Source organism: Camelus bactrianus, chromosome 15, assembly GCF_048773025.1.
Source record: "Camelus bactrianus isolate YW-2024 breed Bactrian camel chromosome 15, ASM4877302v1, whole genome shotgun sequence".
NCBI classification, from domain to species: Eukaryota; Metazoa; Chordata; class Mammalia; order Artiodactyla; family Camelidae; genus Camelus; species Camelus bactrianus.
In genome coordinates this window covers 31791745-31813771 of record NC_133553.1, presented here as the reverse complement: position 1 = coordinate 31813771, position 22027 = coordinate 31791745, and the positions used below count along the sequence as shown (strand labels likewise).

Genomic DNA, 22027 nt, shown 5'->3' with positions numbered 1-22027 from the left:
AAAAGGATTCAAGTTCTAGGGTGACCAATTATCCCAGTTTATCTGAAACAGTTTTGGTTTTAGCACTGAAAGTCCGCATCTCAGGGACCCCTCAGTCCCTAAGGCTGGATCTCAAGTTCCATATTACCTCCTTCCTAAAACTGATATGCCTGAGATTTTGCCTGGTTCTGCTTTCCCACCACCCACCTTTTCATAAGAACCCTCTGTCACTTTATAGTAGCCATACTTCTTACTCAGTCCTAATTTTATTATGATGACTTGCCCTGGGGTGAAAAAAACCTCCAGGGCACCAAAAAAGGGAGACAATTAGAAATGCTGAAATGGGCAAAGCCTCCTTTAATCTAAGCATCACAGACTCTTGAAAAAGCACGTCACCTTTCACTTATATACTGTGATGGCTAATTTTTTACGTCAGTCTGACTGGGCCAAGAGGTGCCCAGATATTTGGTTAAACATTATTCTGGGTGTGCCTTTGAGGATGATTCCAGATGAGATTAACATCTGAATCAGCAGACTAATATGCAAATTGCTCTCTCTAATGTGAGTGGGCCTTGTCCAATTCATGGAAGGCCTGAATAGAACAAAATGGTGGAGTAAAGGAGAATTTACCCTCTCTGCCTGTCTTCAAGCTAGGACATCTGTCTTCTCCTGCCTTTGGACTCAGACTTGGACTGGAACTTATACCATTGGCTCTCCTGGTCTCTAGCTTGCTGACTGTGAACCTTGGGACTTTGCATACTCCCTCACTGCATGAGCCAATTCCTTATAACAAATTTCTCTCTCTCTCTCACATATATATATGTGTGTGTGTATATATGTATACATATACATACACACACACATACATACACACATATACCATATATGTATATGGTATATAGATATACTCAACCATACACCAACAAAAGTAGATAACTTAGATGAAACAATTTCTTAGGAAGATACCAATAGCATATATCTATATCTAGATAGATCTAGACACAGACACAAACACAGACACAGACACAGACAGATATATCCCATTGGTTTGTTTCTCTGAAGAACCCAGACTAATACATATATATTTCTGTTAAGGGCAAATCCTGACATTGGAAACAAGGTATTTTGTCCCTCTCTGGGATAGTCTGAATTCAGATTTACTGTGGAATGGAGAAGAGGTGGTATTAGAAGTTTTAATTTAATGACCTTGACTCTTCATCCCTTGGGAGCTGTCTAAGGAAGCCTTGCTTCTGAAGGGAGAGAGTCCTGAGAGCCTCACTGAAGACTGCAGGGCCTCCTTTCATCTAAGAAACAAGCTTATAGAAAGGCTTATGTCTGGTCTATCAATCTTTCTTAAATTTACAGTATTCAACAATTAGGCAGAAAACCAAAAAATATACAGAAGATTCAACCAATGCGATAAACTGACTAAATTGAACAGACATCAAAGAACACTCAACAACAACAGAATATACATTATTCTGAAGTGTGCATGAAACATTTTCCAAAATAGATCATATGTTAGGGCATAAAAAAAAGCCTTTGAAGATTTAAAAAGATAAATTTCCTGCAAAGTATGTTCTCCAACCACAATGGAATTAAGTTAGAAATCAACAAAAGAATAAATCTAGGAAATTCACAAATGTATAGAAATTAAACAACATACTTCCAAATAATCAGTATGTCAAAGAAGAAATTGCAAGGGAAATTAGAAAATACTTTAAGATTAATGAAAACAGAAAAACAATGCAGCAAAACTTATGGGATGCAGCTAAAGCAGTAAGAAAGAGGGAGAATTTATAGCTATAAACGTCTATATATAAAAAACAATAAAAATCTCAAACCAATAACCTACTTACCTTAGGAAACCAGAAAGGGAAGAATAAACTAAACTCAGAGCAAGCAGAAGGAAAGAAATAATGAAGATTAGAGCAAAAATAAATAAAATAGAGAATAGAAAAACATTGGAGAAAGTGAAAAAAAAGTTGGTTCTAAGATCAACAAAATTGGAAAACTTCATCTAGGTTGACCAAGAGAAAAAGAGGACTCAAATTACTAAAATAAATGAAAAAGGGAACATTCTTATTGACCATACATAAAGAAAAAGGATTAAAGGGGAATACTATAAACAACTATATGCCAACAAAAATAGATAACTTAGAGGAAAAGACAATTTCCTAGAAAAACACAAACTACCAAAATTGACTCAAGAAGATACAGAAAATCTGGGAAAAAATACTGTCAGAGATTGAATTAGTAATATAAAAACCTCCCACAAGAAAAGCCCAGACTCAGACAGCTTCACTGGTGAATTCTACCAAATATTGAGATAAAAATGAGTATCAGTCCTTCATAAATTGTTCCAACAAATGGAACAGGAGGGAACACGTCCCAACTCATTCTATGATGCCCAGTTTTACGGAGATACTAAAACTAGACATCACAGGAAAACTACAGACCAATATCCCTTACAAATAAAGACAGAAAATTCCTCAACAAAATACAAACAGAATCCAGCAACATGTAAAAAGAATTATACATCATGTCCCAGTGGAAATGGAGAGTTTGCTTAACACTCGAAAATGAATTGCTGTTTAACACACTACATTAATAAAATAAAGGACAACAACCATATGATCACTCAACAAATGAATAAAAAGTGTTTGACAGAATCCAATATCCTTTTATGATCAAACCGCTCAGTAAATTCCCTCAACCTGATAAAGAGTATCTATGAAAAACCCACAGCTAACACTAGATTTAGTGGTGAATGCTTTCTCCCTAAGATCAGGAACACAACAAGGATGTCCACTCTCATCTTTTATTCAATATTCTTCTTCTATCAAGGCAAGTAGGCAAGAAAAAGAAACCAGCATCCAGATTGGAAAGGAAGGACATTTATGGTTTTGGTAAGCAAGGTAATACCTCTCCTAAATGTCCATGTTTTAGTCCCTGTAACCTGTGAAAATATTAGGTTACATGGGAAGGGTAAATTAAGGTTGCTAATCAGCTGACTTTAGGATAAATTGTCCTGGATTGGGCCCAATGTAATCACAAGTGTAGTTAAAAATTGAAAGGGTTCACTGCCCTCTCTCTCTCTCCTTCTTTGGAGACAGCCCGCACTCTGTCTATGGAGTGTGTACCTACTTTAACTCTAATCTGAGCACCCAACCCCCATACCTTGTGGCCTTTCTCTTGCCTTTCGGTGTCTCTCTCTAAATAAATCTACCTTTATTCAAAAAAAAAAAAAATTGAAAAGGGAGGCAGAGTTGTTTAGAGCCACAAGAATGATCATGGAGATACAATGATGATGGCTTTGAAGATTGAGGAGAGGGACCACAAACCAAGGAATGTGCACAACCTTCAGAAGCTGGAAGAGGCAAGATAATGAATTCTCCCTTAGAGCCTTCAGAAAGGAACACAGCCCTGCCAACATCTTGATTTTAGCCCAGTGAGACCCATGTTGGACTTCTAATCTACAGAACTGTAAGATAATATATTTGTATTGTGTCAAGCCACTAAGTATGAGGTAACTTGTTACAGGGGCAATAGGAAACTTAAACAATGGCCAACAGATTTTTGACAAGGATACCATGACAATTCAGTGGGGAAAAAACAGTCTCTTCAACAAATGGTGTTGGGACAACTGGATATTTACATGCAAAAGAATGAAGTTGGACCCCTTCAACCACATTCAAAATTTAACTCAAAGTGGATCATAGATGTAATTTTAACAGGTAAAAACTACAAAAGTCTCAGAAGAAAACAGAGCAAATCTATGTGACCTAACTAAAAGATAGGCTAAAGATTTGAACAGATATTTCTCCAAAGAAGATAAACAAATAGCCAACGTGCACATGAAAGGACACTCAACATCATTAACCATTAAGAGAATGTAAATCAAAATCACAATATTATACTATTTCACACCTAACTAGTTTTGCGAAAATCAAAAAGACAGACAGTAACATGTGTTGGTGAGGATAGGAAAACTTGGACCCCTCATACCTTGCTGGTGGGATTGAAAAATGGTACAGATGATTTGGAAGACAGTTTGGCAGTTCTTCAAAGTGTTAAATATAGACTTATCATGTGATTCAGGAATTCTACTCCTAGGTATCTACTCAAGATCAATGAAAACGTATGTCTGTACAAAACTTGTACAAGAATGTTCACAGCAGCATTGTTCATAATTGCCAAAAAAGTAAAAAAAAAAAAAAAGTCCACCAATTGATAAACGGGAAAATAAAATATGGCACATCTATATAAAGGAATTTTATTTGCAATAAAAAGAAATAAAGTAACGATAAATGCTACATGAATGAAACTTGAATATATTATGCTAAGTGAAAGAAGTCAGACACGAAAGGCCATGTATTGTATGATTCCACTCATGAAATGTGTAAAATAGGCAAATCCATAGAAACAAAGTAGATTTGTAGTTTCCAGGGACTGGCGAGGGTGGGGGGGAATGAAGAGTGACTATGGGTATGAGATTTCTTTTCCTGGGTATAACTATGTCCTAAAATTAGATTGCGGTGATGGTTGTACAACCCTGTGAGGATACTGCACACTTTAAGTGGGTGGATTGCATGGTACATGAATTACATCTCAATAGAGCTATTGATAAAATAGCTATTAAAATATGAACACATATATATATGCATGACTGGGACATTGTGCTGTACACCAGAGATTGACACATTGTAATTGACTGTACTTCAATAATAAAAAAAAAAAAGAAAGAAAATAGCTATTAAAAACATATAAGCATATAAGGTGTGGAGCGTAAGTCAGTGCTCAGAAAACAAATGAAAACCAACAGTTGAAGGGAGTGTCCAGCCCAAACAGGCTGTATGGCTGGGGAGACCCCTGGCTGGAGGAGGTGGTGGGAGGTTTAAAGTATATGGGCAGAGAGCAGAGGTGGGGACTAGGCCCTGAAGGGGAGACTTGGGTGCCCCAAAGAATTTTGCTTGCTTCAGTTTTGTCAAGGGCCAGCCTCAGGATGATCTCTGAAAGAAGGTCCCAGAGCCTTGAGGAGAAGAGTATGTGATGTCAGCACCTGACCTTTGTGACACAGGTACTGGATTCCAGGGAGTACTGACCCCAGGAAATGGGGCTCCCAGCTCCCAAGTGGGGCGGCAACACCACCCCTTAGACAAAGTCCTTGACTTCTAGGCTTTCACCAGCTGGCCCCACTGCTGCTGCTGATCGTGATAAGCCATCTTGGCTGGGTCCAGGCTAAGCCAGGGGACATTAGCATTAGGGACCACAGGGATTAGGGCAACCAGAGTGCCAGGAAACCAGGATGCTTGCAGAATCTTTGTTTCAGATTTAGGAGAACAAAAGTCCGTAACAGAAGACCTCCTCCTGGCTGAAGGACAGAGGGCAAGACTCGGACAGAAATCTGGGTCAGAGTGAGTTTAGGGTGACAGATGCTGGGGGCAGGGATGAACTTATCCATCATTTGTTGACTCTGTTCCTCTCTCTCCCAGGTCCCCGTGTCGCTGAAGTGCCTTCAGAAACACAGCTCAGAGGGACCCTCATTGGTAAGAGCTCACAGCGCCAGAACACTCGCTATTTCTAGTCCCATCTCAGCCTCCATCCCCCAAGCCCCCTCCTCTAACTCTATCCAACCCATCCTACCCTCCCTCCTTCCCTATTCCTCCCCTCCTAACTTTCACCTTCCCTGGAGCATTTTGTCAGCTCTTCTGACCCCAGAGGTGATATTTAAGTTCTTGGTGAAACAGCCTGCATGGTACATTAGGCAGAGCCAGAAACAGACCCATTCTCTCAATATCTTGAGCTCTGTTTTTTTCTCCACAGATCCTAAGGGCTGTGTCATCCTCCCTGGCCTACCCAGATAATTGCTGCTGTCCCTCAGCTCCCAAGAGGCAGTTCTGATTCTCCATCCTCTACATCCCTCATCAATGGCCGACTGCAAAGGAGTGAGAGGCCAAATTTAGAGCCAAGCTCCTGCCTAAACACCCAGAGAGCCTGGTGCTACAGGGCTTGGTGTCTCCTTGGCCTCACACCAACAGCCACACCAACACCAGGCTGGAGCCACATTCTGTGCACAGAGGGCCTTGATTTGTCACCCACTTCTGGCCTCAGAGATATCGGTCCTGCCTCTGCCAGGTCTCTAATCTCTGCTCTTGACACTCCAGTCTCTTCTGGACTCAAGGCAATGTTGCCTCAAAACAAGGATCAGGCGCTGCTACAGAACACAGCACCCCCTGGGCAGCCCCCTCAGGGCCCCTCACAACTTGTGGACTCCCTTCCTTGCAACCTACAACCTCTGCCTCCCCAACAATCACTCCGTCCCACCCACCCCCCTTGCTCCCCTCCCTCACGGTCCCACTCTGCGGGCTCCCATTTCTACTCTTCTGACTCAAATTCTGACTTTCTCCTACATCCCTTCTCCTCTCTCCCAAGTTCCCCCACTTTCTTTCATCAGAATTACCTCTCTCTCTCCCTGCCACGGTCTTCCTCACCTTCCCACTGGCTATATCCCTCTCCCACTCTCACTCACTCCTCTTCTCCCTCTCAGCCGCAGAACTCCTCTCTCCTGGTCTCCGGTTGCCAGTCTCCTTCCCATCCTGAAGACCTGCCTAGCTCTACCCTCACCTCCCCCAGCTCCAGCCTACCTTCTGGTGAGGTCAGCTCTAACAGCCAGACATGGCACTCGCATCAGTACAGGGACCTCGGGTCCCTTGGGGTGGAGGGGGGATGCGTGGCAAGCGAGAGGGACCCTGCAGAGTTCAGGGACCCAGGAGTCTTGGCCCAGGTCCTGGTGGTCCATCTGGGGCACCACCGCATCGCCCGCGACCTGCAGCTACTGCTTTTGCAGCGCCTGTGGCTAGGCAGACCCGGCCAGGCCCCAGTTGTGGAGTATCCTGTATGCCTGGTGTGTCTCCGGCCCCGCAGCCCCTCTTGCCCCATCCCCAAGTACAGGACTGGACCCAAACTGCTTGCTTTCCCCCAGCTGCTGCCCTGTGCACAGGACCAGGAATCCGGACCACTCCGCATAGGCATTGGCTTTGGTCTCCGCCTGTCTCGGGGCCAGGCCAGGGCCTTGCATCTGTTGCCAGAAAGAAGGCTGGGGGAAGTAGGGCCTCAGAACGAGGCTTCTCAGGCCCGTGGGTGTCAAATCCAGGCACCTCAGGCCCCAGCAGCTCGAACCCCAGCAGCCCAGGCCCAGGCAGATCAAGACCCAGGCACATCCTCACAGATTGGGAGCCTTAGGTCTGTAGGTCTTCAATCACCAAACTCCACAGGCTGTTCAGGTTCTCCAACTCAGGCACCAAAACAGTTCACTGTCTCCCTGAAGCCCAGGCCTTCCTCTGCTCCAAAGAAGTCTGCCTCTCTAGAACCCATTCCCCGAAAGTCACTACCCTAGTTTCAGAGCCACGAAGGCTCCCTGGAGCACCTCCTCCAAACCCCACCATCCCTGCCAGGCCCCAGATCTCGGGGAGCCCCCGAGACACTCTGAAGGGCTGGCTGGCTGGAGGTCAGGTGTGTTCTCCAGCCCTGAATCCTGGGAGCCCCTTGTGGAGTCTGTTCTCTCCTGGCTGAAGAGGACCAAGGGCACCTGAGGCCCCACTTAGCCTTCAGTGTATCCAATAAAGCCTGACCCTGTGAAACTTGTGCTTGTGTCTTACTGAGCAGACACAGTGGGTGGTTGTACCTTCAGGAGGACTGGAACCCAACAAAGAGAGTCAAAAGAAACAGAATGGCCATGTATCTGAGGAGGGCAAAGGACTCAGAAGGCCTGAGCACCTGAGATGTGCAGAGGGCCCTGCCAGGCCCTTCACACATTTAATTCAATTCGGTGGGACAGATAATGGCATCCCCAGAGATGAAGCCACCAGGCCCCTTCCTCTGGCCACACCTTAGATTAATAAGGATGCATGCTGATGCATGCCAGGGGAGCAGCAGGAGGTGTCTCCTTGGAGGGAAGGGCATGACTAGCGTTCACTTGCAGAGAAACATGGGGTCCTCCTGAGACAGGAGCGGGCAGGGCACAGCCATTCAAGGAATGATACAGCAACTAACATCAAAATGGTGGAGGATTCAACCCTCTAGTAGGCCTTGAGGCTCAAGATGGTGGGAGATTTGACTTCTAGTAGAACTTGAGCTTCATTATATGCCCATTGTAATATACTAGCATGGTGAATAACATGCCAGCAGGCGCCATGACAGTCCCAGGGCTAGCCACAAGAGGTCAGAGTGGGAAATGGCCAACTTACTGGGAATCCCAGCCCCTTCCCCAGGCTAGTCAAGACTTGTCCTTCCACTTATTAGCATATGAGGCCACTGAGCCCATAAAAACAGGCAACACAACTTGCGGCCACTGCCCTGTCTCTCCCACTTTAGAGATGGCCTGCACTCTATGGAGTGTGTACCTACTTATACTCTAATCTGAGCACCCAACCCCCACACCTCATGGCCTTTCTCTTGCCTTTCGATGTATCTCTCTAAATAAATCTACCTTTACCCAACTGTGGCTTGCTCCTGAATTCTTTCCTGCCTGAAGCCAAGGACCCACACTTGGCAGGGCACGTCCCAGGGGCTCATCCAAAGCCTGGGACACAGCCCTCCTCACGCCCCGCATCCGTTTTTCCTGCATCACTCCTATAGGACACCAGAAATCTAAGGACCCCCTCAGAAGGATGGGGTGTCAGGCAGAGACCTGCCCTGTCTTGGGGTTCCAGTTGCCTCCTTGAGTGTATCAGAGGGGAGCAGCCCCCACCCACAAACCCTGAGGCGCAGGATTAGGTGCGGAGCCTTGACAATGGCCAACTAACTCCCACCTGGGCACAGAGGACAGGTGTTAATTGTTAAGGTAAGAAGTGTTTTTTTTCCTAATACTAGGAAGCGGTAGATTCGGGATTTGAAGCCAGGTTTGTTTTAAAGTCCACGCTACCTCCGTTAAGAGGCAAAAGAGACGGGTCACGTTTCTGGAGCGTGACCTTGGACAAATCACTTCGTCTCTGGGGTAAAACATAAAGGCTGCGCTCCATGAGTCTGCCTATCCCTCCTGAAGTGTGGATAGTCCTAACCCAAGGATTTCTTTATTAAAGGTTTATTAACCTCCCTTAACCTTTACTGATTCACCCAGCTCCTCCAGAACCCCCAAGGACGCTTCCGTGAAGCGGCCGCGAGCCTCCACTGCCCCCCAAAAAGATGGCGTAGTCTGACGTCACAAGGGGGAGAAGACCGGCATCCTAGCGCCCGGATTCCAGCAGGCCACGGCCGGCGAGTGCTGACGCGCGTTGACTGCTCCGCGCCTGCGTGAGGAGAGTCGTGCTCGGTGCGCTTGCGCACTGCGAGTCGGCGAGACAGGGTTAGCCTGCCTTGGGCCGAGATAGGGATTCGTGTGTGATTAGAGAATTTCCCCAACCCCACAGGTGTGAGAGGGGTCGGGAGTTTTCCCGGCAGCGAGGGGACCAAGGTCAGCAGCGGCCAGAGAAGTCGTCGAAGGCCGGGCGCGGCATGTCCCGGGTGCTTCGGCGCAGACAGTGAAACGCGCGGCGAGCGGGATGGGTCGGCGCCGGGCGCCAGAGCTGTACCGGGCCCCGTTCCCGTTGTACGCGCTGCAGGTCGATCCCAGCGCGGGGCTGCTCATAGCCGCGGGCGGAGGAGGCGCCGCCAAGACCGGCATAAAGAATGGCGTGGTGAGAGTACAGGGCCACTGGGGCCGGGTCACGCCAGGGCTGAGGGCGATTCTGGGAGGGTCTCATGTGTGGGCCGCTCTTCTGCTGCGGACCCTGTCCCTGCCAGGTGCGACTCCCCGGCATGCTGGGGGTCCTGGCGCGAACTTCAGTCGAGAACTCACTGGTCAATTGAGAGAATCCTAAGGTAAAATGAAACTGCACACAGCACTGCCAAGGCAGGAAGGCTTCAACTCGACTTCAGGAACAGCCCCCGGGGTCTTATCCTGGCTTTTTCCGGGGAGGCCACATAGACTTGCCTGTCTGCCCTCCAACAGAGGCGAGAGTTCAGCATAAGCTTGGTTTCTTCACTCTTCTGAGAGTTACCATATTCTGTAAACTGCAGGTGATAATCCCAGCGTTGCTTGCTGTACAGATTTGTGAGGCTCAAAAGAAAAAAGATCTTTAAAAGCCTTGTGAACTACAAAGTGCAGTAAGCCTTCAGACTACAGGTTGTAAGTTTGCTCTTGAGGTGCCCTCTGAACCTTGCTCATCCTGGTTCCCTCTCCCACAGCACTTTCTGCAGCTGGAGCAGATTAATGGGCGCCTCAGCGCCTCCCTACTGCACTCCCATGATACTGAGGCTCGGGCCACCATGAACTTAGCGCTGGCTGGTAATATCCTGGCTGCAGGGCAGGATGCCCACTGTCAGCTACTGCGCTTCAAGACCCATCAGCAGAAGGGCAAAAACAAAGCAGAGAAGGCAGGTGAGAGCCCCTGCTCTAGCTTTGTGAAAAGGGTTAAATGAGTAAGAGCTCTCTCATCTTGGTCTCTGAAGATGTGGGGCTGAAGGTGAGGTTCTCGTAACAGGCGAGAATTCGCTCGATGTTCACCACTAGAGAAGGGGTTATGACTACTTTAGAAGCCTGGAACCTGGCAGGCTGTTTGTGTTGCAGGTTCCAAGGAACAGGGGCCTTGGCAAAGGAAAGGGGCTGCCCCTGCAGAGAAGAAGTCTGGAGCTGAAACCCACCAGGAGGGGGTAGAACTTAGTGTGGAGAATTTGCAGGCGGTGCAGACAGACTTCAGCGCTGATCCACTGCAGAAAGTTGTATGCTTCAACCATGATAATACCTTGCTTGCCACTGGAGGGACGGATGGCTACGTTCGTGTCTGGAAGGTGTGGTTTTGGGAGGTTAGAGGATGAGTGTCAGTAGCTGCAAGGCCAGAGTTGTGAGAAACTGAACATGGGTTCTGGGAAACTTGAGTGAAGACTGCACTGAGTGGCTGTTAGCAGAGAGGGGTGGGGATCATTGTGCTCTAGCCCGGTAACTAGGCTAACTACGGTGGTGGTTTGGCTGCAGGTACCGACTTTGGAGAAAGTTCTGGAGTTCAAAGCCCATGAAGGGGAGATTGAGGACCTGGCTTTGGGGCCTGATGGCAAGGTGAGGAGGTGAGAGGGTGGAGAAAGTAGGTGATTATGCTGCTTGTCCCATAAGTGGATCCCCTAACTGTTCATCCTTGGAATCTTGATTCCTGACTAGTTGGTAACTGTGGGCTGGGACTTTAATGCCTCCGTGTGGCAGAAGGATCAACTGGTGACACAGCTGCACTGGCAGGAGAATGGACCCACCTTTTCTAACACGCCTTACCGCTACCAGGCCTGCAGGTGTGAAGACCCCAGAGGGTGGCTGAAAGAGGCATAGCCTAGTTGTAATGGGGAGTGGGAAGAGACGGGGAGCTGGGAAGGATCGGAGCCTTTTCAGGCATTACCCCCAGGGCCTGACCAGGGTGCAGGAGGGCACCAACCTCCGAGGAAGGTTGGGCAGGCCCCAGGAGCTGAACAGCCTCTCACCCGGCCTCCAGGTTTGGGCAGGTTCCAGACCAGCCTGCCGGGCTGCGACTCTTCACGGTGCAGATTCCCCACAAGCGTCTGCGCCAGCCCCAACCCTGCTACCTCACAGCCTGGGATGGCTCCACCTTCTTGCCTCTTCAGACCAAGTCCTGTGGCCATGAAGTCATCTCCTGCCTTAGTGTCAGGTGTGAGACTGTGGTGACTTGGCTGGGTGTGGGGGCACCTGGGGGGAAGATGTGCTGCCTGCCTGCCTGCCTGAGGACTATTGTTACTGAATGAATGTTGCTGCATGGGACTCCAGGACAGTGAGCACTTTATTGTTTGTTGCAGTGAATCGGGCACCTTCCTAGGCCTGGGCACGGTCACTGGCTCTGTTGCCATCTACATAGCTTTCTCTCTCCAGGTAATGGGTGGAGGTGGGCACAGCCCTGAGGACTCTCTGGGGGTGGGGATTCTAGGCTTGCTTCTACACTGAGTGTGTGGGAAGGGGTCTGGCCCAGCCTATAGAGGGAAAGGCTTCTAGGGGCAGAGGGCATATTTTCCAGAAGGAATGTTCCCAACTGGGCCTTCCCTTACTCGTTTTCCTGTTGTCCACAGCGCCTCTACTATGTGAGGGAGGCCCATGGCATTGTGGTGACAGATGTGGCTTTTCTACCTGAGAAGGGTCGTGGTCCGGAGCTCCTTGGGTCCCATGAAACTGCCCTGTTCTCTGTGGCTGTGGACAGTCGCTGCCAGCTGCACCTGCTGCCCTCACGAAGTGAGTCACTGGGGTGAGGGGGTACCACCCTACCTTTAGCTGTAGCAAAAACTTGCCCCCTGCTGAGTGGGTTGCTTGCTTGTAGTCACCTACCCCCTCCTCGAATGGTTCTGTTCTTTGGGCTGTGACTCCCCTTTGCTTACTGACTTCATCCCTTCCCCCTCCTGCAGGGACTGTTCCTGTGTGGCTGCTGCTGCTACTGTGTGTCGGGCTTATTGTGATGAGCATCCTGCTGCTCCAGAGTGCCTTCCCAGGTTTTCTTTAGCCTCCCTGCTCCCAGGGAACCAGGGGCCCAGACACTGCCACCTTCTAGACCAGAATGGAGGCCTGGACTCCACTGCTCACTCCACCTGGGTCCACAGCTGAGGTTGCCTCTGATGAGACTAGTGGGCAATGCCTGCCATTCCCAGTTAGAGCTTGGCTGTGACCGTGGGTGACCCTGAGTCCTGGGAACCTTGCATTCATCACCTTTGGATCTGCCCAGGACCATGGTGTCAAGCCCGGCCCACACCACCTGCCTCCTTCCCTCTGCCTACCAGAGGCTCTGGAGTTGAGCTTGTCCTTTCTCCAGAGATGTGTGAAGATGCCCAGGAACTTGGAGGCTGCTGTCCTTTCTGCAGAAACTGCCCTTTTCTTCTCTTCCCCTCACAGCCTTGTGGCAGTTGCTCTGCACATGAGCCCCTGGCATTTGCTGGGACAGGCACTGGCCTGGGACTTGCTATTAGGGAAGGAAAGGGCAAAAGGAAGACTCAGGCAGTAATCTTTGGGTTCAGCTGGGTAGCTCCAAGCCAGCCAGGCTAAATATGCAGCAAGTTCCTGAATAGTCTACCCTAGCCTCGAGAAAAGGGAAGATGAACCTCAGTCCATTTGGCAGGAAAAGTTGTTATTTAATAAACAAGGGAAGACTGAACTGAGACCCCAAATGGTACTCTTGTCAGCTCTTACCTCCCTCAGGAGGTGTGGGAGCTCTGAGGCAGAGCAGCTCCTGTGGGTGCTGGAAGACGGCTCTGGTGTACTGATGAAAGACGCGGTTCATGTAGCAGTGCTGCCAGGGGAGCAGCCCTTCCAGGTAGCCTATGTGGCCACCCCGGGCTGTGACGAGCAGTGCGACATGGGGAGAATGTTGGGCAGCCTGTAGGGGAAGGGCTGGGGGAGGGGTTGGAGAGGAGGTCAGGAACCCTGCCCCTGCCGAGAGCCCAGGCTCTTTCCACTTGCACCTTACGGCCCACTTCCTCTGGGGCCCAAAGCATCTGATTCAGGGTGCTCACCATGGACTGAGGAGAAGGGGTCGTCAGCTGCATTGAGGCAGAGCACAGGGATCTCGATGGCATCTACCTTGGTTCTTGGGCTCGCTGCTCGGTAGTAAGAGGCACAGTCTTGAAATCCAAAGGCCACGGCTGTGTAGCGCTCATCAAACTGGCGGATTGTGCGGGCCTGTAGGTGGTGGAGGGTGGGATAGGCTAGGACTGAGGATAGGGAATAAGATATTGGGAGAACAATTTTGGGCAGAGAGGGGATGGTTGAAAGATTATACCTGTAGCACAAAGTCTACATTCACCACCTTTTCCATCACTTTTCTATTTCTGCAAAAGAACACATAGTGGTTTGGCTCTACTCCTGGGCCTGACCCAGAGCCAGCCTCTGTCTTATCTCATGAATGAGAAAACCCAGACATAGAACTGACTCCGAGCACTGGGAGAACCTGGCATGTCTGCCATCCCACCCTGTCTGTTGCCCCCTCCCACTTGGCCAAGACCCTACCGGTTCACAATTTGGCAGAGCCCAGCAGTGAGGCACTGATTGAAGAGCAGTGAGTTCAGTGGGGTCTCCAGGGAGCGGGTGGTCTCAGAGGAATCCCAGCATGCAGAGAAAGTCAATGCTGCCACCAACCCTGCAGCCCGCCCCATTCGTGCTAGGTGGTTCAGCACTAATACCCTGTAGGATTGGACCAGGGGCCATGAAAGAAAGGTTTGCGCTGGGGAGCTGGGACAGGAGGTGGGGAGAAGACATGGAGGGGGAAAGAGAGAAAGGAAGGCTGGGCCTTTGGCAGGCAGTCTTTATTTTACCCTCCGAGAGAGACGCCCACGGCCAGCAGTGGAGCTTGGGAGTAACGGCGCTTTATGTGGTTCACGACTGTCTCCAGATCTTCAGTATTGCTGGCACAGAAAGCCCTGTAGGTCTGAGGCAAACCAGATCATTGGGTAGGGAGGGAGGCCCTGACCAGAAGGCAGAAAAATGAAAGGGCTCAAGAAATAAAAGGGAAATGGAAGGACAGGTGGGTAGAGCCGCAGGGCCCAGGATCTCTGAAGGGAGTGGGGTGAAGCCACTACAAGGAAGGAGGGTACTCACCAGCAGTTCTTCCCCACGACAGCCCCGGTTGTTAAATACGACAGCCCTGTGGTGCACACAGGTACATATTAGCCAGACCCTCCCTAGAAGCCCCACTCCCCTTTTGGTAGTTTTTCAGAAAGACCTCAGTCAAAGGGTGCCCTTCATATGGCACCTTCTCCCCACAGCTATCAGGGTCTGAAATGACCCCTCCCTCCCATTACAAGTTATCAGACACCACCCAATTCTTCTGGGCTGTGCCCATCCTTACCTATAGCCATCCTTCAAAGCTTGGTTAACTAGGTGCAGGATATATGTCTCCTGGCTACTGCCTGTGATACCAGGAAGCAGTAATACAATGGGCTGGGTGGTAGGGTCAGGGTATTGACAGCTGTCATGCTGACTGGCCCAGTCTAGGAGGATCTGTCCTCCATCTGGGGTTTGGAGAACTTCACTGTGGTTTTAGAGAAAAGGGCACACAAAGATGATGTTGGGAACTCCATGTACTTCAAAAGGTTTTGCGCCCCTCTCCCTCGTCAAACAACCCCCACAACTTCCCATCAGCATCATTTGAGGGCATGCATTGTCCAAAATAGTAAGACCATAAGAAAGTGTAATGGGGACATAAAAGATTGACTATTACCTTATGGTTGTGCAGTTAAATTGCCCTCCCGTATAGCCACTCTCAGAGGTTACCTTGGTAGACGAATGGGACTCCCCTATACTTGCAGCTTCGTGTTCACCCCCTTCTGTCCCATCTTACCTCGAGTAAAGAACTAGAGGCCGAGACTGCAGTAAGACACGGAAGATGGTTTGTAGCCGACCCTCAAAACACCAGAGTGTAGGGTAGAATGTCTCCATAGTGACTGGACAGTGCTGCTCCAGGAAGGCCAGGAACTGGGACCCTGTCACCAGTTGAGGCCTCTGTAATCACACAACACAATCTGCCTCACTCCCCTGATTTTTGCACCAAGCCAGTGAGGTACGGACACCAGAGTGACCCCTTCCCAGAGGCCAGCCTGGAGAGCACTGCTTCATCTGGGGGTGAGAAATCTAGCATACCTCAGTCTGGAATGGCCAAGTCACCTCTGGTAATACAGTCCCACTAGAGCCCCAAAGAATTCCAGTCCTAGAGTGCCACCTCTCCAGAGCTGACCCTGAGCCAACTCAGAACCAGGGCTGGGAGCTGCTGCAGTTGACTGGATGCTGACTCCCCCACTCAGCCTATCCGACTCAAACCCATTTTGGAGAGATCAGATAATATAAAACAAGTTGCCCAGCTAATCCTCTGCTGCAAAGGTTGGGGTCCTGGACAGAGGCTGAAGAAATGCAGCACCATTCAGCCAGCAACTTGTGCCTTGCAGTTGAATTATCCATACTCCGTCATCTCAAAGCCAGCTCTTGCCATACTAGTATGACTTTAGCATTCTGCTGTTGCATATTCCCATCCCCTACTATGTGCACTCACTTTAGAAGTGCTGCTTTTTACCACAATATCCCATTTTCTTATTTAACAGCCCCTGCTGTTAGACCATACCCTAAAGGAGGAATAGTCCCAATATGAACAGATTTTCTCTTCTTCATGCCAGCCAGAGGAAAGGTAACAGGGATAGGATGACGGGGCAGATGAGGTCAGTGGGCGCTTAGCCCTGACATCAACCCCTCTGCTTAGTTCTTCTGGATACACATCAAGTGAATGAGAGGGCCTATACACACAGAAGGCTTATGAGGGGGAGTATGCTGTACAAAGACAGAAGGCCTCAGGCTCAAGAAATAGAAATTGCATTTCTGTCGCAGGCCTGAAGGAACCTGAAGACCTATCTCTTCTTGCAGTCAAAAGGGGCCAAGTAAATGAACTAGGGAGGCCAAGTTGGTAGTGTGACTGTTGTGTCAGCACAACACAACAGCCCCGGAATAAAAACACCTGTGATTCATCGTAGGCTATTTGCTGACACTAGGCTAAACCCAACCTTATGAAATGAGATATAAATGAAGAAACTATGACTCTAGAGGTTGTTTGCCCAAAGTCACACAGCAAGCAAGAGGCAAAGTGGAATTAATAATTATGATACTACCACTACTAATAGTAAGTTGAGTATTAGTAAGTAGTATTCGTAAGTGAGTACTCATGTGCCAGGCATTGTGCTAAGTATTTTACATAATTCTATCCTGTGATCCTCACAACAGCTCTTTGAGATAGGTACTATGACCCACCTGTGGGAACAGGTTTGAATATTGAGTGAGTTGTCAAAGTGTGTCAAATCTAGTTAGTGTCAGAGCTGGGATCCAAACCCAAGTCTGTCTGACTCTAGAGCCTGTGCTTTTAGTTATTTTACTCTATTACCTCCTAACTGCCAAGATTTTGAGTTAGCAATTTATTAAATCTTTGATCAAATAGCTCAGTAGTGTCGAACAAGGAACTAACAAATGACAGGTTTGATTTATCTGGGTTAGTTTCATTTTAACTCTAGTGAAGTCTTTTCTTGACTTATCTCTGAGAATTAACTAGTAATATGTCATTAGTCACTGTGGAAGAATCAGTATCAACCCATGACCAAACTGGACAATCCAAACTGCATCCAGAATGGCACTTTCCTTGCATTTTAACCAGTATTTGGAAATCAAGGAAGAGTTTGGAGTATAAAGTGGCATAGGTCTCTGACCTCTGTGTGGCCGGTTGCAAGCAAAAGTACAGCTCTGTTCTGAAACGACTGACTTTCCAAATTAGACATGTAAAGTGAGGTTTATAGGACATTGTGAGATTTGGCTTTTAAAAATTGTTTCATTAAGCCAGATGTATTTTATCAATAATGCATATGAATGTATATAGCTCTGAAAATACAGAAAAGTTTAGGTAACATTAAATTTCCCTATAGATCTTTTTAAAGAGCTTGAATCAGTAGGTTTTTTAGACTCAGCTACACAGAGCCAAGTTTAGTGAAGATTAAAAAAATTTAGATTTTTCTGTATGTGTGAATTATGTATTTTATCTAAATTTTAGTGAGAATAAAACCTCATCAAAAAAATAAATCTAAATTTCAGTGAGAATAAAAATCTCATCAAAAAAGTTAATCAAAAATTTAGAAAAGTTCATCAAAAATCAATCTTTTCAGATTTTCCCATTGTACTGAACATGGAGAAGCTAGAACTTAAGGTGGAAAGAACAAGGACAGTTAGGTTTCCCCATAAATCCTGAGCTATTACCACCTCCACTAGGTGGTAATAGAACTGCGGGGCCTGGCCAGAGCGCTGGGCGTGAGTGGTGGTGGGGTTGGCGCGTCAAATTTCACCCTAGGCAAGAAGCCCAAGCAAGCCAGCTCCCACAAAGGGCTCGAGCCCCTGCTGGAAGATGCGCACTAGACCCGCATATCCCAAACCCGCCGGCAAGAGTTCTGGATCCGCACGCACCTGGGGCACCCATGTCCAGTAGTAGCCCAAGTAGAGGGAAGCGCCAAGACCCAAAAGCAGACTGAAAGGCTCTGTCCAGGTGTCATTCTGGGGGCTCAGGAAGTAGCTCAGCATATTGTGGTCGGGGATTTTGTCTCCCAAGTTCTTGACTGGCTCCAGTGCCTGAACTTCCACTAGTCACCTGGCAGGTGCGCGCTGGACCCCGCCCGTTACACGCCATTGGACGGCCTGTGTAGGTTCCGGTTCCACTGCTCGGCGGTTTGGGGATCCGGGCCCCGCCCACCGTCCCGCCTCCCCGCGGCGGGCGTGGCGAGGGGCGGTGCCAGGACGTTGCTGGGGTGGCCGGCTGCGCCCGCCGCCCTTCCCGGAGCTGAACCGAGTGACCAGCCAAAGGCTTCCCCAGCCGCGGCTCCGCCTCTGCTTACGTTTCGCAGGCCGGTGGCAGCCCCTTGTAGACTAGTGGCCTCCCCCAAAGCCGCCATCTTGGTGAGGGGCAGCTCCAGCTCCTTCCTCCTCAAACTCTGCCCTGGCGCGGCGAGTCAGGCATCCTGGCCAGAGTTCCCCAGCCAGTCAGTCACACAAATGACGCAGCCGCTCACGTGGTGACAACCCTACAGCCCCACAGTGTTCAGCCATTCACAGTGATCCTCACACACTGGATACGTTGTTCACACTGTGACACCCCAGTGTTACATAGTCACATTTCAGCTGCTGAGTGGCATTCCACATGGAGTCACACATATAGGTTAAAGTCACTCTACGCTGTCTCATACATCCCTATCACAAGTACAACAAATATTTACTCATCACCCCACTCTGTACCAGGCACGTGGGATACCCCAACGGATTCTGTTCCTATCTTCTTTGGGATGTGGAAACAAATTAGTAATCTCCTAGAGCAGTGACTATCAACCTTGACTGAAGATTGGACTCATCTGGAAGTTTTTAAAACCCCAGTGCCCAGGCCCCACCCCCTTATAGAGTTGGTCTGGAGAGGAGCCTAGGTAGCAATATAACTTCAAAGCTCTCTAGAAGCTGCAAATGTGTAGTCAGGTTTGAACCCCTGCAGTATAGCGTGGTGCTAGATAAGGGAAGTACTCCTGCGGTGGGAGCCCTGGGGTGGGTGCCCAGATTCCGAGGATCAGAGAAAGCATACCCAGATGTTAAATGACAATACATTTAAGGTGAAATAAATAAATAAGCACAAGTTTCCAAGGCAAGGTGAAGGAAGGGAGAGAGTAGTTGTCCCAGGAGAGGGAACAGGACAAGCAAAAGCCTGGATGTGAGAGACTTCTTAAAGGAATCAAAAGAAATTTGGTGTTGCTGGATCATCTGAGATGGTCAAGAACCAGGTTGTGGGCAGCTGCATAAAGGATGTTAGAGTTTATCCTAAGAGTAGAGGAAAGCCATCAAAGAATCTTAAGAAATGGGCAACATGATCAGAGTTATGTTTTAGAAGAATTATCCAGGCTACTTGGAGAATGAATTGGAGGGGGATGAAAATGGAAGCAGAGTGGTCAGTTAGGCTGTTAACAGAACTTTGGCATGGACCGTGGCTGTCTGGACTGGGGGAAGCTGGGGAGATGAGTGAAGATCTTTAAGATAGGAAGTAGAATTAATAGGACTTGGTAGTAGGTTGGAAGTGGGGGAAGAAGGAGGAATCATGGATGACCCCCAGATTTCTGGGGTCTGCATAGATTCAGGGATGCATGGTGGTGCTTGTTCCTGAAATTGGAAAACCAGGGGAAGGGAAGTTTTAAGGAGGAAGATGATGCATTCTGACTCAGACACATAGACAGTGGGGTTCTGGTTGGTGTTCTAATTGTTTTCTTAGGTTTCAAATTTCTGTTTGGCATCCATTAATCACAATCTAACAGCCAAAGTTGTTCACATCTCCCCTGAGATCCAGAGTCCATACTCTGAACCACTTCCTTTATCCAAATCTCATATACCAAACCAATATTTCCCTTGTCCTAAATGAACCCAGGGCTAGGGACCAGACACCTAGGGACAGCCCATATGCCTTAAAGCCCTCTGAAATTATTCAAACTAGCCAATCCTAAACTGTTTACACTGTCCTGTCTTGCTTTTCTAGCTTAATAAGTGCTGTGGCCTATGCCTTCCCCTTGCTCCTTTCTGCCTTTTGACCTTGCTTCCTTCTGTGGTCCTGTGTGGTAAGCTATGCCTCTTCTAAGGGAACTGTAACATTAACTTTTCTTTCAATGGCATTAACTTCTCTGTGTTGTCACTCAGTCACCTCTAAAAATTAAGATCCAAGCACAAATCAGTAGGCTGTTCAGTTCTTGAAGTGGTCTGGGGCTCAGAGATTGTAATTTGAGATATGGTCGTTATCAGCATTTAGATGATACATTAGCTTGCAGGGTTGCCATAACAAAGTGTTGCAAACTGGTTGTCTTAAACAGCAGAAATTTATTGTCTTGTTACTGGGAGGAAGGAAATAAGAATTACCTCGGTTCTTAGTCACCCGAAAAAAAAATTTTTAACAAGAAACAGAAAGTGTGATATAAACAAGATTTCATTAGTAAAGTAAAAAGGTAGTAAAAGATAGTACACTCCCGAGAATTGGGAGACGGTCAATCTAAGAGAGGAAAAATGGTGCCATTCCTTTGTTTTTTTCCTGTTTATATCCTGGCTCAGGGGCGTTTTTGTGATTTGTGGCTCAGGTTCTTTGAATGCTCAGGCTGACTGACAGCTCAGGTTCCTTGCGCTCAGACACGCCCATCCCCTTTTGGGCAGGTTCTTACCCTTGAAGCACACAGAGAAACCCACCAGAGGGGGCTCAAACTGTAATGCTAATTACATTACAATGAGCATTAGGTCAGGTTGAGCCAGGTCCCTCTCTCTATTGTGCGGCTGCTGCGGCTGCAGTGTTGGATCCTACCTGGCTTCTTTGCTGGCCCTCACTTAGAGAAAGTTTTTGGAGCCCCTTACGCTGAGTGCAGGCATACTGCTATTTTCTGGGTTGCTCCCTTCCCCTCCCTCTCTCCCTGCCCAGTGCTCATTTCTATCTCACTGCCTAACAGTCTCACAGTTCTGGAAACTAGAAGTTCAAGGTGTCTGCAGGACTGGTTCTTTCTGAGAGCAGTGAGGAAGAATCTGTTCCATGCCTCTCTTCTAGCTTCTGGCAGTTTGCTGGGAATCTTTAACATTCCTTGGCATGTACAAGCTTCACTCCAATCTCTGTCCGCATCTTCACATGCTGTTCTCTGTGTGTGTGTGTGTGTCTCCAAATTTCCCCTTTTAATATGGACATCAATCATATTGGATTAGGGGCCCATCTTACTCCTGTGTGACCTTATCTTCACTAATTATATCTGCAATTACCCTATTTCCAAATAAAGTCACATTCTGAGATACTGGGGGTTAGGACTTCAACACATGAATTTTTGAAGGACATAATTCAACCCATAAGAGATAACAGAAGCTACATGAATAGATGAACACATGAACAGATGGAGAGTGAGGAGAGAGCCCAAAGGAACACCAACGCTTAAAGAAACTAAGAAGAAATGACTAGAGAGAGGAATGGTGTTGCCAAAACCGATGATACCATGATCTGAGGAGGTAGTGTCCAACACTCGTCCACCTGTCCACCACAGGCAAGAAGATAAGGTGACCTTGATGGAAGTGCGTTTGTTGTTCTAATCGATGTTGATGGGAAGGAGGTAATGGAGAAGTTGAAGATTCCAGAGAGATAAGTCATTCGCTCAGAGAAATAGTCCTTGGGCCAGTGGGTGAGAATGTAGTCTGAAGCGTAGGTGGGGGAACTGGCCACTGTGACAAAAGAAGGTGACAGTGCAATTTGACCACAAATCTATAGCCACACACTGCTACACTACGCTGGCAAACAAATGCCACTGTCACCCTTAAGATGATACTTTTCCCAGGCCCCCTCTCACCCCACCTGCCATGTCTCATACAGAGCCACTTCTCAGTGATGTGCAGTCACAGTCACATAATGATACCTTCACAGGAAACCAGCAGTCAGTCACAGGTGTCACTTGAGCATCACAAACAACTCAGGAAGAG

At 48.1% G+C, this 22027-nt stretch overlaps 3 protein-coding genes across 3 annotated transcripts; 2 read left to right on the top strand and 1 right to left on the bottom strand.

Annotated features, from left to right (window-relative positions):
- Window positions 1-5092: 5092 nt before the first annotated feature.
- On the top strand, window positions 5093-8762 carry PRR30 (proline rich 30). Its single transcript, XM_010948596.3, has one exon. The coding sequence runs from the start codon at window positions 6167-6169 to the stop codon at window positions 7376-7378; it is 1212 nt and encodes a 403-aa protein (XP_010946898.2). The 5' UTR covers window positions 5093-6166; the 3' UTR covers window positions 7379-8762.
- Window positions 8763-9268: 506 nt separating this feature from the next.
- PREB (prolactin regulatory element binding) lies at window positions 9269-13164 on the top strand. The gene is made up of 9 exons (XM_010948500.3): window positions 9269-9656; window positions 10207-10399; window positions 10589-10809; window positions 10994-11074; window positions 11174-11298; window positions 11496-11669; window positions 11815-11887; window positions 12082-12241; window positions 12412-13164. Exons 1-9 carry the CDS (start codon window positions 9522-9524, stop codon window positions 12504-12506), a joined length of 1257 nt encoding a protein of 418 aa, XP_010946802.2. The 5' UTR covers window positions 9269-9521; the 3' UTR covers window positions 12507-13164.
- Window positions 13165-13175: 11 nt separating this feature from the next.
- ABHD1 (abhydrolase domain containing 1) lies at window positions 13176-18513 on the bottom strand. The gene is made up of 9 exons (XM_010948499.3): window positions 17978-18513; window positions 15333-15493; window positions 14841-15023; window positions 14591-14636; window positions 14308-14420; window positions 14003-14176; window positions 13776-13824; window positions 13510-13675; window positions 13176-13387 (listed from the first exon to the last, which is right to left on the bottom strand). The coding sequence occupies exons 1-9, from the start codon at window positions 18089-18091 to the stop codon at window positions 13176-13178; spliced, it is 1218 nt and encodes a 405-aa protein (XP_010946801.1). The 5' UTR covers window positions 18092-18513.
- Window positions 18514-22027: the final 3514 nt, after the last annotated feature.

Coding starts and splice junctions, on each gene's coding strand:
- ABHD1 (XM_010948499.3), bottom strand. CDS start 18,091: ATGCTGAGCTACTTCCTGAGCCCCCAGAATGACACCTGGACAGAGCCT. Junction 13,825..14,002: donor CTCTGCCAAATTGTGAACCG/GTAGGGTCTTGG, acceptor GTTCTTTTGCAG/AAATAGAAAAGTGATGGAAA. Junction 13,676..13,775: donor ATGTAGACTTTGTGCTACAG/GTATAATCTTTC, acceptor CACCACCTACAG/GCCCGCACAATCCGCCAGTT.
- PRR30 (XM_010948596.3), top strand. CDS start 6,167: ATGTTGCCTCAAAACAAGGATCAGGCGCTGCTACAGAACACAGCACCC.
- PREB (XM_010948500.3), top strand. CDS start 9,522: ATGGGTCGGCGCCGGGCGCCAGAGCTGTACCGGGCCCCGTTCCCGTTG. Junction 9,657..10,206: donor CCGGCATAAAGAATGGCGTG/GTGAGAGTACAG, acceptor CCTCTCCCACAG/CACTTTCTGCAGCTGGAGCA. Junction 11,888..12,081: donor ACATAGCTTTCTCTCTCCAG/GTAATGGGTGGA, acceptor TGTTGTCCACAG/CGCCTCTACTATGTGAGGGA.